At 44.5% G+C, this 15,289-nt stretch overlaps 1 protein-coding gene across 1 annotated transcript in view; it reads right to left on the reverse strand.

Moving 5' to 3' along the window:
* LOC109296216 (sodium- and chloride-dependent GABA transporter 2) overlaps positions 1-15,289 on the reverse strand; it is a 60,660-nt gene that overhangs the window by 45,041 nt on the left and 330 nt on the right. The window contains exons 2-6 of the mRNA XM_019515507.1: positions 13,621-13,905; positions 7,847-7,981; positions 3,622-3,762; positions 3,008-3,092; positions 181-313 (exon numbers count right to left, since the gene is read on the reverse strand). Of these exons, the coding sequence (XP_019371052.1) occupies positions 181-313; positions 3,008-3,092; positions 3,622-3,762; positions 7,847-7,981; positions 13,621-13,828 (702 nt within the window). The 5' untranslated portion in view covers positions 13,829-13,905. The remainder of the gene's footprint in view (positions 1-180; positions 314-3,007; positions 3,093-3,621; positions 3,763-7,846; positions 7,982-13,620; positions 13,906-15,289) is intronic.

Consider the following 15,289-nt stretch of genomic DNA (forward strand, 5'->3'; position numbering starts at 1 on the left):
CCCATCTCTTGCAAGCCAGGCTCCAGAGTCTGGTGTGCGATGTCTTAAGGCTGAGCCTAAGTTCTTGAGCCAGCTCAAGAGAAGATCACATGTTCTCTTCAGACATAAGAGAACTGGGTGCAGAAATCACTGCAGCACCTCTGACTGATGGAGAGAGCCAAGCCAAAGCCAGGTACTCACCTTGCCTGTGGACTTGACTCCCTTCCAGATGCAGAAGTAGCAAATGATCCATGCAAGCAGGAGGCAAAGTGCCAGCTCCCAGCGCAGGCTCCCCATGTGCTCTATGCCACTGGAAATCTTTAACACTCTCCTCCTGGAGGGAAAGAAGGCACACAGATGCTGAGTCTTGCAGAGGTCATTCACAAGATCTTCAGTGCCTAGGCCAATTCTCAACAATAACCATAAAATATCTTTGCAGTTTAGGGAGGAGCAAACCCTAACTCCACCCTGTGCACCTCAGGACAGGTCAATGGACATTCCTCAGCTACCCAACATAGAAGACAGTGGCCTGGTGGACCTGCAGAGGCCTTGAAATCAGAAGGCCTGCATTCTATTTCCAGCTGACAATGACCTACTTAAGCCAAACGCTTACCACTGTTGGTCCTCCCTGCCTACCCTCCCTCCCACTCCCCACAAGCAACACCCTGGCCCACCCTTTGCCTCACCTCTTTGGTGCAAGAACTCTCCCCTACTACCTGTATGCTGGCAGTCTATTGTAAGAGGTCTCTGAACTCAATTTGTGCCTACTTTAACCCAAATAATGAGTTCCCAAACCTTTTGAGGTGCCTTCAATGTTGGGAAAGGACACCTGCAGAGTTTAAGAGTGTTCTACTGCAGGCTGAGGAGGGAGTTACAGGGATCCACAGAAGCAGAGTGTAATGCAGATTTGTGTCTTTCAAGCAAACTGGTAGCCTTCCCCCTCCATACTCAATGCTTGCATTCCTGTGAGAGTGAGAACAGATCCTGCGACAGAAGCCACAGAGATCAGAGGAGCTGGGACAACGGAAATGTCCAGTCCCATGTGTGGATGCCCCAGTAACACAGGACTGATTAAACACTGATTTTAACTTCAGCCTTTCAGCACCAACCCCAGGAAGAATGAGCCAAGAAAAAACAGCATGAGACAGGAGACAATCAGAGCATAAACACAGGCCCAGGGAGGGCCAGGGAGCCGCAAGACTGTTTAGTGGAGAGGGAAGCATTAGTAGGGGGAAAAAGTAGACTGTGGGTGCATTAACAGTTTGTAATGGCTTACAATTACCTTCCACTCCAAAAAGATCCCATTGTGTTTGTAGGCAAGAATGTGTATATATGAATCATTTGGCTTGCTGCTGAATAGGAGTTGCCATCAGGGCCAGGTTAATGCACAGGCAAACTAGGCACATACCTAGGACCCTCAGCTGCGGGGCATCCTGGTCCTTCCTTCCATGGTGATGGCACCAATCTGCCTCCCTTCCTTTCCCCTCTTCCAGCCTTGCTGCTGCAGCCATGGCTGGTTCCTGGTGGCAGCTCCGAGCCCTGCTCTCCGTGGGCAGCAGTGCCGGGGGGGGTCTCGACCTGCGTGGGGCCCACAAGTTTGCCTAGGGCCTACTAAGGGATTAATCTGGCCCTGGCTCCCACAGCTAGCTGTTCAACAATACAGAGCCAGATTATACCTTGATCTAAGACAAAGTGAGGTTGAAGATGTCCATCTAAATCTGCAAGGAAAACTCATGATGGCAGAAGGAAGTTTACCCCCACTGAAAGTTAGCCAAGACACTGCTAAATCATCCCTATTTCCCAAGGGGTGGTTGGACTCATAAGTGATCACAAGCCAGTAGGCCTTTTTTTCTCTTAACTACTAAGAAAATCTGTATTTTTACATAGAGCTAATTAACATGCATGAGCTACCCCAAGGGGGGGGGCAGTGAAGATAAGAAATGGGATAAGATACCACCATTTGGATTGATTTTGGTGAGTTTAGCTTAGCTTAGGGTAAAACTAAAGTCTTTGTCTAAACTACATTTTCCCTTCAGGATAGCTCATGCTTACTAGCTACCTTGAGGCAAAATATGCTGCTTGTTGTCAGCAGCACAGGAAGATCATATACAAAATTCACCATCTACCAGGGTATAATATCATATGCCAGCACTAACACAAAAAGGTAACTCCCTACTCTTCTCATTCAGCAGCATACCGTTTGTTAAAAGGCCTTTCATTCAAGAGACCTTAAGTTGAGTAAGTCCAACCTTGCAAAACAAACCCATAAAAAGTGGTATGGATCACCTGTGATATATCCCCATTACCAGCTCTGAAGTCAGTGTTACCATATTCTGAGCATTTTTACACAGGCCTTGGATGCAGTTACCAAGGTCATCCACAGCAGAGCAGCTGCAAGCAAAGCAAATGACTATACATGGCAAAGTACCCTGAGGCTAATGTCACTCCATTGGTGCAACTACATCATCTCGGTGCAGTTCACATCAAGGATGATTTTGGCCCAATGTGTTTTAAAGAGATTTTGAACTGAAAGTGTAAAACAACCTCTCGTTATGACATGGGAAGGAGGGATGTTGGAGAGAGAAGAATAGTCAGGTAAAGACCATTATAACAAAGGGGGAAGGAAAAATAGGTGAAAAAGAGAATAAACAAATAGAGCAGGCCCAAAAACACAGAAGGGAGAAAGGACAGCGAGAGTTAAGTCTGCACTGTGGCCTCATTGACATCAGTGAGATTTCATCCTTGTTAACAAACCTTGTTTCAAAATGCAAGAAATTCAAGATGCCTCAGTAAATCCAGAAGAAAACTATTATCCCCACTGTAATTACTCCAGATTAACAGCAACATAATAAAAAAAAATTGTCCCCACTAGCTACCCTATATGTTGCCCAGCCTGTGGGGTCACTGCTTTGGTTCTGAAAGCCCTGGAATTTTTTCATTGGCAAGAAGTGCTATCACAGAGTGGATGGTCATTGTTGGAGGGTGGTAACCCCCAGAGGGATCATGGAAACATAGGTTGTTCACTTACTCCCAGAATTCAATGACAGGGGAGGTGGCATTTTCAGTCGTCACATTTAGAGAAGAGTTTGTCTTCTGAAATTCCATGCAGTTCCCTGCAGGACAGGCCCAAGGAGAGAACATGTAAATGGATGCAACTGGAATACCAGAATCCCTAGGAAAATACTGTAGATCCCTCTTCCCTCCAAGCAAGATAAAACTCAATGATTCTGGAGTCCTCATTGATGCTCAAAAAGAAAGGTCCTTCTCCAGGGCACACCATTGCTAGAGAGAAGAGACCTATCACTGAATCATAAGAAAGTTATAAATTCCCCTTTTCCCTCCAAGGTATATAATGTCCCATCACTCAGGTAGAGCACAAAAAAAGGCAAAGGACTGAATAAAACTAGAGTGAATACCTCCTCCTACCACCTCCATCCATAAGGGGAAATCTCATCTTTACAGGTGGGATCCATTGCTGGAACAGCAAGGGAAAGTCTGTGTGACATCATTGTTTAATAGCCATCCTTGCAAGGGAGGAACTAATTTCTCAGGTTGGATGGTATTTGCTAGCAACAGATTTTTCCTGGAGAGCTGGTGGTAGGCAGGGGGGAAAATGAGACAGAGGGGGAAATCCAGAGTTACCTGTGTTCCATTCATGGTCACAGCTGCCCCAGGGAAGATCTATGGTGAATGAACTGAAGAGATAAAATAAAGCCCAGGCCAGGACAATAATGTAATAGAAGTTCAGGAGTATGACGATCACCTGGGAGGCATAACCAATTCCTGCAGAGAGAAGGTCCTGTGTATTGATAAACAAGTAGATGAATATGACCTGGCCAGGCCTCATGGCCAGAGCATTGCACTGTCCTGTTTTTTGCTACTTGCTCTGCAAACTGCCTACTGCTCCTATTCTCTTTCCATTGCCCACCTCCTCCTAATTTTCATCTTTTATTTTGAAGTGTCCATGGCATGCTCTATACACTGGCATGGCAATCAATCCCTCCATTATCCTCTTCCCAGTGTAATCCAGAATGCCTTCCCACTGTTTTGTCTGATCATGGCATTTGTGGGGGAAAAAAGGGGCTCTCAGCTTGTAAGATGGAAACTTTATAGAAGTTTCTTGTAGGCATCAGGGTTTTACAACCACTCCTGCCTTCCTACCAGTGCCAGATTTAGGCTTAAAATACTTAAACTACATCTTAGGGCCTCACAGTGCGAGGGGCCTCTAAATAAGAAAAGAAAAACCTAGACATTTTCATTTAAATATGACAAAAATATTCATATATATAGCTTCACAGTTATTATTCATATTGAGCTCAAAAATTTGTGCAGAAATAACAATAATTCATCTTAAAATTTCATGAAAATCCATTTGCGTGGATTTCATGGATTGTTTTTATCATATGGGGCCTCTTAAACTGGATATTGTTTAGGGCCTCAGCATGTCATAATCTGGCACTGCTTCCCACATAGCGGAACAGCAAGGGAAATCCTGACTAGCCTCCAGTCAGATAGGTGAGAGGGCTCCATGGAAATGGTGGACAGCCACTGATCTGAGCCTGCTAAAAGACTAACAAGTACAGGAGAGGAAAGAAAGAACTGCACTTTCATGAGCACTTGAAACAAACATGTGCCAGCAAATTGGCTTGGAGAAAAGCCAAGTCTATGGATTACATGCAAAAAATTAGAATTCTATGGATTATGAACTCTTATGGATTATGATCTAAAACTCTACAGACATGACGTCTATGGATTAACATTCAAAACTCCACTGGATGTCAATGGCTCTGTAGGCACAGGGGCTTTCTTTCTACGAGGGTCTCCTGCATGTTCAACCCAAACACAGCTACTGGGACTTCCATGTGTGAGAAGCCGGCCCTATTTGATTCGGATTTGGCCCGAATCAGGGACAGCGATTCGATTAGTTGATTCAGATCACTGTCCTCGATTCGATTAGGCTGAATCCGAATCTGAAGATTCGATGCTGATTCGGAGAATCAGGAGATTCAGACATAGACACAACTTTAAAAGTTTTTTCTATATACCTTGAGGTACCAGCACAGCTTGTGAACGCTGCGATGCTGGGGGTGCATGGAGCACCCCACAGGAGGGCAAGGACCCTCCACATACTCAGCGGCAAACTCAGAAGTGGACTGGAAATACTTTTGGTCCACTTCCAGGACCCCCTCCCCCCCAGTCACCGACTCAAGAGGCATCAGACACCCATGTTAGGGAATGATGCAGGAGCTTCTCTGTCTGCAAATATACTTAGATCCTTTACTTTGAGCCCCCCCCAGCTCAGTGATCAGCCACAGTGGGACCCCCAGATGCCCCCCACCAGACCCAGGAGGCACAAGTCACCAAGCCAAGGGAGCATTGGGGGGGGGGCACCCCTGCACTCCCCCGTGCACCTCCCAGCATACCCAGAGGTGGACCAGAAGTGCTTCTGGTCCACTTCCAGGTCTGCTGCTGAGTATGCTGAGGAGCCCCCTGCACTCCTGTGGGACACTTCATGCACCCCAGCATCACAGCATTCACGAGCCGCCTGCTACCTAGAGGTATGTAGAAAAAAACATTTAAAGCTGTGTCTATGTTCAAATTGCCAGATCTTTCTGTAGCTCTCTGAATCAATTTGGAGGGTTCTGATTTGATTCAGAGAGATTAAAGGGTTCTCTGATTCAATTCAGATTTGGAGATTTGGCCACTGATTCAGCAGAGATTCAGCCCAATTCGAATCAGGGACCAAAGCTTTGCACAGCCCTAACACACAGTGTGCTTCAAGCTATTTCACTCAGAACTCACATTAGGGAACAGGGGCAATGCATACAGGGTACACAGGGGTGCACGTGCATCCCCCCCAAGAGTGCCAGTGCACCCACTGTCAGGCCATGCTCTCCGTTTAGCCGGTGGGACCATACCACTTCCAGAAGCAGCGCAGCCGCTTTTACAGACAGTGAGATTGGCCACAGGGGACCCCCCCCCGGTCGCTGACTCAAGAGGCATCAGACACCCATGTTAGGGAATGATGTAGGAGCTTCTCTGTCTGCAAATATCTCCCAGCAAAATTCTCACCAGTGATCTCTCACAACAGGAGAGCATCCTGCATAGACTGCTCCGAGCTACTCTGGTACCTGTGTGTGCTGGGAACACCACTACCTATTTGCTGGCAAAAGGGTTCTGCAGGCAACTTGCTAGTTCACCTGGAGAGAGGAGCGGTTATCTGGTACGAGAGGATCCGTAGGTGAACCGCGCAATCCTGACGAAGGAACCCTAGGAACAGCCACGCCTAGGGGAAGGTGTGAACCAATCTTTATGTTATTTTATCACTGATATGTTTAATAAAGCCAAGCCCTAGGAAGGACTGCAAGCTTGAACTTTGCACAGCTATGTGGATTGTTTTGGCACAACTGGTTGGAGAGTCACCTGCTCACCTAAGGAAACACAAATTTATACCACTAGTTCAGGCCTACCAGGTGACCCATGTACTCTCTGACAGTCTGAGCGAGTGCTGCAGCTAACTTCCCCTGCCTTTTACAGTGCCCGGCATCACTGCCTGAACATTGCCCTTTCACATATGCTGGAATGTGAAGGTTAATTCATGAATTTTAAATATGAAAGTAAGTAGCATCTCTTCCAACATTCAGTTCAAAATTAAGCAGGATTGCTCTGCAATAAAACTTTACTTTTCAATATTCTGGACTTTATTATTAGTACTATTATTGATGTTATTATTGATAATAATAATGATAATAATTGAAGTGATTGAAACTTTTTGTAGTTGGGGAGAAATCATGGGTTTGGAACTGAGGCATGAACACAACATGGGAAGATTACAATAAAAAGATCCTAATTGGGTTTCAAAGTTAACAACCCTCTGGGAAGAATGTGGTAGGTGACACCACTTGGAGCTAAGGTTTCAGGCTTTCTGCAGACTCAGATGATGATGTAGTCACCAGTTTAAATGAGAGCTCGTACATTTTAGATTCTTTGCAAAAATCAAGGTTAGACATGTATTATTTAAATATAAGTGTAGACTACGATTCTGACTGTGGAAAATTTCATGGCCAGATATCACACCCAATGCAGAAGGTGAAGAAAAGCCAGTGACATGATTTGATAAGAGGGAATGAGCATGACCAAAGTAGTGGGAGAGGCAGGAGAGTTTTTCAGCACCATTGTGGTTAAATAGTGGAGCTGTGAGGCAGGAGTGCAGGAGACTAACTATTATTAGATTCTTTACTTTGAATAGAGTTGGCAAACTGGTCAATCGACTGGTCAAATATTGTCAATTGCATACTTTTTGACCAGTCAAAGAAAACAGCAGTTTTACCAACCCCCCCCCCACCAAAAAAAACAAACCAAAAAACAAAAGAACCCTACACTTTTTGTCATTTTCTTGGCAGAAATATGATTTTTTTAAAATTGTTTTTTGACACATTTCTTGATGAAAAAAGTGTGGGCTTTTTCTGTGTATTATTTGGACCTGCTGGCAATTTTTTTTTACAATTTTTGACCAATATTTAACCAGTCAATTGAACAAACTATATTTGACTGGTCAAATACCCAACCTTAACTTTGAAGCACCATGTGTGGGTGTTGTGACAGGCATCAGGATTCCCAATGAGAAGCATAAGTAACTGATTTGAAAGGACAAACACAAATTCCAGCCCCACGGTATCACCAAGATCACTTTCAAACAATTTTTCACAAAACAGGATATGCTTATAGTGAGGAGGATTTTACCTGGGCCACTTTTAAGAGGGAAAGAGCAGGTGACATTGCAGACTAAGTACCTGATTCCGGCACTGATGTCCCTCTCCTCCCTCCCTCCCTCAGCCAAAAGGTCAGCTTTCCAAGGACTACTTACCTTCAAAGAGAGGGCAAAGCCTCCGCCATGCTGTGACCCCACCCTGGCTGGTATACTGCCCTAGTGCTGTCTCCAGGAAAAACACTGGAATCCCACAGGTGAAGAGGAAGATGAGGTAGGGGATGAAGAAGGCACCTGGCAGGTTCAGGCATTGTACATAGGAAAGAAAATCATGTTAGACTAGTGACTGTTTTAGGCTTAGGACTGAATAATCTCCCCGAGAGGGGGAAGAGGTCCAGAGAAAGAAACTGATGGCAACATGGACCTCAAAAAACAGCGTGGGACAAAATGGCACAGATGCCAGGGGTCTAAGACAACAGGCCACAGAAACCCTGGCAGCAATAATCAACTGCTGCTGGCACAGTTTTAACCAGAGTCTGAATAGTGATGAGTCTCATGATAATCAGGGTTTTTCTTAAAGCTCCAGCTCCTGGAGCACAGTGGTTATATAAGAATCTCAGCATTACATTTTATCAAGAAAGAAAAATAAGCTTCTAGCTACTGTTGCTGCAGAAGAAAGCTAACAAGTATGAAACCTAAGTGCTTACAATCAAATTAAAAGGAACACTCAATTTCTGGCAAAAACAAAAACAAAACAAAAAAAACACACGTGATTTTTAAGCAACTTATTTTTTTCCTTGAAACTCAAATCCAAATTTTTACTGCCTTTATCACTATTAAAATATTAGCATCTATAATCATTTCAGCCTGATCCTATTCACTCCATTTAAGTTTAAGTTTTTCTTCAGTTTACCACCTATCTTTTAAAAGGCAGGAACAAAAGTGGGAAAATAGAAGTAGGGAAAGGCATTTCACTAACATTGGCAGCCCAGGCCTGCTCCTGCTTTAGTGATGGCAAAACTAACTGCAATGGGGATGAAATAGGACTGAAACATGTTTGAGAAGCCATGGGTCAAACCTATGATAAATCCATACTAAGGTAATATTTACAACTGGGTCTTGCATGACTGAACTTAAGGAAAAGGTCCAAAAACTATCCCATCTCCAGTCCTGTCCTCCCCACCCCCAACTTTATGAGTGCAGAATCAATTAATATTTGAAAAATAGAAGGAAGTGTAAATACTAAGTTTCCCATATTAAGATAAGCTTAGCCATATTGCACAGTCCAATACATGATAAGGAATGCAGACTTTCTTCTTTCTTTCTCTCTTTTTTCTTTTTTTTAGATGCATGAGACATAACCCATCATAGTGCCTGCTTATAAACCAGTCCTGAATCTAATATACAAAGTTGAAATTAGTTGCAGAGCAGTGCACTGGTAAATGGAAGAGTATTGGGGAGGCAGCTTCTGAGGGGCTGGCACAACCCGAAAAGATAACTTTACCGGCCAGAAAACTAATTTTCCTAGTCTAGTTCTGCCTTTGTCAGCAAGACTCCACCTGACTGTAACAAGGTAGGTAGTAATGTGTTAGGAATATCAGCATTAGTGTAGAAGAAAACTGGGAACACAAGATAAGACATTAAGAAGCTTAACTCAACTGCATGAACAGGGGAAAGAGAAGGGAAATATTTTTGGCTTTTCCAGAGCTTCTCCTACCCAGGTCTCCAAGCAGGATAACACCCTGAGCTTGAGACAGAAGCAGTACATCTTTTGAATAAATATTCACTGGGGACAGATTTTGTTACCTAGCAACTATGTGGGGAGTGATTAAGACCTTGTCTGTACATAGCGGATCTTTGTTGGTAAGGGGTACAGAGTAGTTCTACTAATACAGTCTTCCCTAGGATAGATAGAGTTACATCAACATATAGGAAGTATCTTATTTGTGTATAGAAAGAGGAATCACCCATACCGGAATAAACTTTGTCAACATAAACGCTTTTATATGCAAGCTACCAAATTGATCTAAAGAGACCTCCGAACTAACAAGAATACCCGTCTGCCTGGGGCTCTCTCTGCTTGTAGACTGAGCTGAATGCCATCCTCTTCTTCAGGATCCCTCTGGGCATTTCTAGTTCTATCATTAGTAAAATGGTTCCTAAACAAACCCAAGGGTTTCCTCTCTTGGCACCCTGTCTCAGACTCTTCTTCTGGGACACAAATTATGAAGGAACTGAAAATGACTTCACATACACACACACACACGCATATACACATATGCGCACACGAGTGCCAACTGTCATTTCCTAAGGCAAGCTCACCCCCACCCCAGCTGCACTTGAAGATGCTCATTACTTCTTAGCTTGAGACTTTCTGTGAAGTCTAGGACCTGTCAGAATTTGTCCTTCATTACTACATGTGCTAGTCAGGTGCTGGCTTTGAGACACTATACCATTATAAACCCAAGATACGAGGATAGGAGGCTAGGTCATTATGCACACAGCTTCTGGACCCCACTCCTATTGCTCCCCATCTCCTTTTTAAGCAAAGCCAAATACTGCACTTTAATACTTTCCCAACCTAGGTACTGTGGTATGTGCACACCTGACCTGCCACCAGCCTTCATTATATTATTTTGTCTTGGAACACTAGTGGATACTTCATACTCTGAAAGGGTTTAAATGTGAGGGTACACTTAGAAACCTGATAGCACATGATGTGTACTATATAAACATGTATGTAAGAGGTGCCAGAAAGTTGAGCATTAAACCTTTATGGGCCCTTTACTGGGTTCTTAGAAATATACTGAATAGCAAAGGAGGAGGACTCTGTGCTACAGCAACCCCAGCAGCATCTTAGCTTCACTTTGGCCCAGCTTTTACCAAACATCACAAACACAAGCCTCCTGCCTGCACCGAAAAAAAAAGATGTTGCAAACCTCAGTATAGAATAATAGTTCAGACTAGCTACGTACTAGGTTTAATGCATGAATATCCCTACAGTGGGTGGAGGGGGTGGAGGTGGTGTTGCCTCCACAGACTCACTCAAAAAAGAGAGTGGCATAACATTGTTGGGCCACCACTACATTTCACAACTATTTGCACTTTAGGCCCCATCCATACTACAACTGTAAGGGAAAACAGTTATGACACACCTGTGCCCTGAGCCAAGTTACAACATGGCTCCATTTTGTAATATGAAGCAGGGACCCTTAACTGTGGCTCCAAAGCACGCCAAGTCTTAGCTCATTTTCCCAGTTTGAATCTCCTTTCATCCTGCCTCAGGGCCAAATGTTAAAGGCCTTACTGAGTTTTTACCTATTGATGTCAGTAGGCATCTGACCCAAATAAGAACTCCCTTGTCCATCCCTGTAATTTTAACCTCTCTGTGTGTCCTGACAAATAAGAGTCTGAGAACAAGAACAGCGGGCAGTGTGTATGTGGGTGTGACACAGAGGGAGGTGTGCGCACACACACGCAGGGGCTTCCCAGTATTTCTCAATCAGTGAGGCCAACTTCCTTAGGGCAAGCTTGACCCCATCCAGAGGAAAGAAACTAATCTCAGCACACGTGATAAAGAAGGATTTTTTCCCCCAACCCCCATATACAGCCTGAATCATTAACTGAACTCTAAACATTGAGGACTATTGTTTGCTACATAGAAATGACTCAAAACAAGGGAAAAAGAACAAGCCGCCCTAATTCACACACCTCAAACGCATTTCTCAGAAGGCCCCAACTTCATTCACATTCTCTTCCTCTCTCCTTCCCAGAAAGACTTCCTGAAAACCACTTCTTGGCTCTGCTAGCCAAGGTCACATGAAACATCCTTTTCCTAGCTTTCAGGAGAGATGGTTAGAAAAGCCAGGTGCCAAACACATCATGGGCTGGGGATGTTCAACTTTGTGTTGTTTTGGTCCTAGACACTTCCTCGCCATGTTCAAGTCGGGGAGGTCCATCTCTTTTTTTTTTTTTTTTTTTACCCTCAACTGTGTGACCAAACCAATTTCCTCTGCAGCCTCCCAAGTGTGCCCCATTATCTAGAGCTCACCCCTTTCTCATAGGACTCCAGCACTTGAAAAACAGCCTTGCACTGAGCTCACTAAAACATCCAAGCAGCAGCTGAGGCAGGAAGGTGCTACTCTGCTGCTCCCTTTTCAGCATGGGCAGTGCCCACTTTGCCCCTGGATCTCTCCTGGGGCTATGTAGGGAGTTCACAGGAACTGCACAACAGATGAAAGCAGAAACCAGGCAACTAGCAGCCAAGAAACTTTCCAAATTAAAACTTAAAACAAGAAACATTGTCCTTTCTAATCCCCTTTCAACAACAAATTCCCCAGCACCAGGTAAAAAGAAGCATGTACTAAAACAAGAGCCCGTGTAAAAGTAGCTAACTGGCTAATCCTCTTTACTATGCCGGTAAGATGGGAAAGTGGTTTAATTAGGCCCATGGGACTGCTCCAAGTTAAACCCAGAAGACTTCAGTGCAGGGTCCCACTGCATACTTTCTTTGCCACTTGACAACTGGGTGCTATTTCCCCACTCTCCTGAACTTACAGAGTCTGATGAGCAATAAATCATCAGTCCCAAATAGGCAGAGTATTTCCTGTTCCACTCTCTGGCAAAAATGCTTCACAGAAAACACAGAGAGGTCTTTAACCTTGAGACAGGACATAGGGATTTCAATTTTCACTTAAGAAAAAATTGTTTTAAAAAGACACACACAAGCCCGAAGCAACAGTCCACCCGCACAGAACCTAATGTACTGGGGAATTCTCTGCAAAGAAGATGCATAGAAATACTACCGCTGAGTTACACCCACTCTCACTCCTTCATCTAGCTGTTATTGTTAATAGTAACCATATTGCACCTGTGTGCTCTGTGTTTTACAAATCACAATGAGGTGTCTCAGTCTCTCCTTCCTATGCGCAAATGCACAATCCACCTCACACCTACATACCCCACTGAGTCAAGACACCCGCTTTCTCTCACCAGCACATATGGATAGTTGTGCAAGGAGATTGACAAAGGAATAGAAGCAATATTGGATTTCTTGGCAGAAGCAGGAGGAGACTCTGAACATCATTTCAGCTCTTTCCTACCATATATCTGGGCTCAATGACACTATAGTCTCTAGATGTACTGGCACATCCAGGGCTCTCCTGCAGACAGTGCTCCACTTGCATAAGTATGCTTTTTCCAGCTATGCACAACAAAGACACAGCTAATGTGACACACAAGCTAGCTGTGAACCTGGCACAGCTGGGAAATTGGCTCCCATGTGGACATTTGTTTGCTTAATTTGCATTCTCATGGCACTTGGGTGCTTCCCTTAAAAAGATTTACCACTGACAAATGACAGGAGCAATCCATAATGAGCATGTGACCATCATCCCTTGGAAGCATTTGTGTGAGCCCAGTGGGCATGCTAAATACCCTCCAGGAAGTGTTCAGCACCAAGAGGATTTAGTCTAGTAAGACCTCCTGGGAAACTTGCAGACGTGCCAGGCAGCTTCAGGAAACTGCCCTCTTAGGTGACAGCCACTGGTAAATGGGCCTTTGGGGCATGTACAACCAGACCTAGAAACCACTCCAGTAAAAGGGCCCTTGATATACAAGCAGGGTTTGGTTTCATTTTTTGCAAATCGGATCTCAAGATGAGGATCAGCTCAACAGAGAGACTCCCAGAGCCACAAGAGTACCTGATACTCCAGGAAATACACTTTTGGGGGCATGTGAGATACCTCCTGGAATCAGGCCTTGGTGTAAACGGTATCATTTACTCCTCAGGTTCAAATTAGTGCACTGGGTACAGCTAGGAAATAAATCTCTCAAGTGCAGATGGTGCTTTAGACCCATAAGAAACAGTGGAGATATGACAATGGCTAGAGAGAGTACCTAATGTTAGTGGCTAAAGCCAGGGCTGCACTTACCTCCACCATTCTTGTAACAGAGGTAAGGGAACCTCCAGACATTCCCCAGGCCAATGATCTCTCCAGCCACAGACAGCACGTATTCCAGCTTGTTGTTCCACTGGCCTCGTTCCAGCGTTCGATTCTCCTCTTCTTCCTTCTTTTCCATGCTTCGATGAACAGGTATTGTCTCTCCATTGCTAACTGCACCAGGGACTCTGTAATCCATCCCACCTTCAAAGGAGTGCTGCTGTTTTTTGTCACGGTGTTTATATAATATTTCACGTAACAGGTTAGCAGTTCAGGCTACAGCAGTGGAGAGAAGTAGATTCGCGTGCACACGTACATAGCCAGGTACTCCTCTCTCATTCCTTACAGTTCCTACACACTAAGAACATCCATCTACTTACAGTCTCAATGGTGTGCTTTGGATTGAAGGGAAACCATCACACTTAATTTCCCTTTTAAATCGACTCACTTTGGAACATTGCAATTCCTGAAGGAACATCCTTTAAATATTAGATTCCTTCAATGTTCATATTAGGCCAGGGGCCATTAAAGATGGAGGCTCCATTGGGCACCATACAAACAATTTTTTTTAATTTCTTCCAAATGTTTAAAAGATATTTAAGGGCTTTTTCGGCTCCTTGGTTGCTATTTACAAGGCTTCTCTCAGCTAGGGAGAAACTAACTGGATTGACTATGCAAGGGAAGGAATTATACAAGCCAACTGAAACTAGGGACAGGGAAGGTTTTTCTTTCAGTCACAATCCTACTGGTGTTATTGATAAATATAGGAGGTACAGAATTTTCAGGCAGAAACGGGATCAGTCCCGTTGACATGGTCCCTTTAAAAGAATAAGAACAAATCAGTACAGCAACCTTTCCATGGGAAGATGCAGCAGGTCTCCTCTGAGGCAGGCTCCTGGCATTCACTTTGTCAAAACAGTTGCCCCCGTCTCTGTAGGCATTCCCTATACTGACTCCCCTTGGCAAAGGCTGGGACAGCAGTCCCTGTGGATCCCAGCAGAGCCAATCCCCCTATGTTATTGTATCAAGTAGCTTCTGCTAGCAGAAGGGAGGATATAAAATAACTACGAGCCTCCCTATTTGCTCAGCATCCTCAAAAGTTTCCTAGAGAGAGTCTCTTCTTGATGGGGAGAATGACTGAATTAAGCAACAGCTAGTGTTTCCAAATACTGCAGGGTGGCAGTGGGCTGGAGTGCAGACAGACTGCACTGGTTCTGCTGCAAGGTGGAAGGTTTGTGTGATATTTGTACCAGCTCATTCCCAAGAAGGGGCAAAAATCTAGCCTGCCATTTCTGCAGAAACGGTTGACAGTCGTAGTTTCTTCATGTACTGTACATAAAGCCAGGATTACTGAGAATCCCTGGATAAGGGAGGGCATATTCCTGCACACGACATCTGCCATTGGCCATCCATCTTACTTGTACCCTGCTGAGGCAGCATCTCAAATCCCTGTCTAATCCTGTCATTCATTCACATGTGCAGCTCTCCCCAAGAGCAGAAAAATGCACTGGTGACAAAAAAAGACTCCCCAAAACAATGGGAAGAGAGTGGGTTCAATCCCAAAAGTATTTCAGAAGAGGAAAAGCAATGCAGGGTAGCAACAAGTACTCCCAACAGTTTGACAGCAATGCTTGGAAGAATGGGGGGGGGGGGGGGGGGG

Source organism: Gavialis gangeticus, unplaced genomic scaffold (genome assembly GCF_001723915.1).
Source record: "Gavialis gangeticus isolate Ggan-Ray unplaced genomic scaffold, GavGan_comp1, whole genome shotgun sequence".
Taxonomy (NCBI): Eukaryota; Metazoa; Chordata; order Crocodylia; family Gavialidae; genus Gavialis; species Gavialis gangeticus.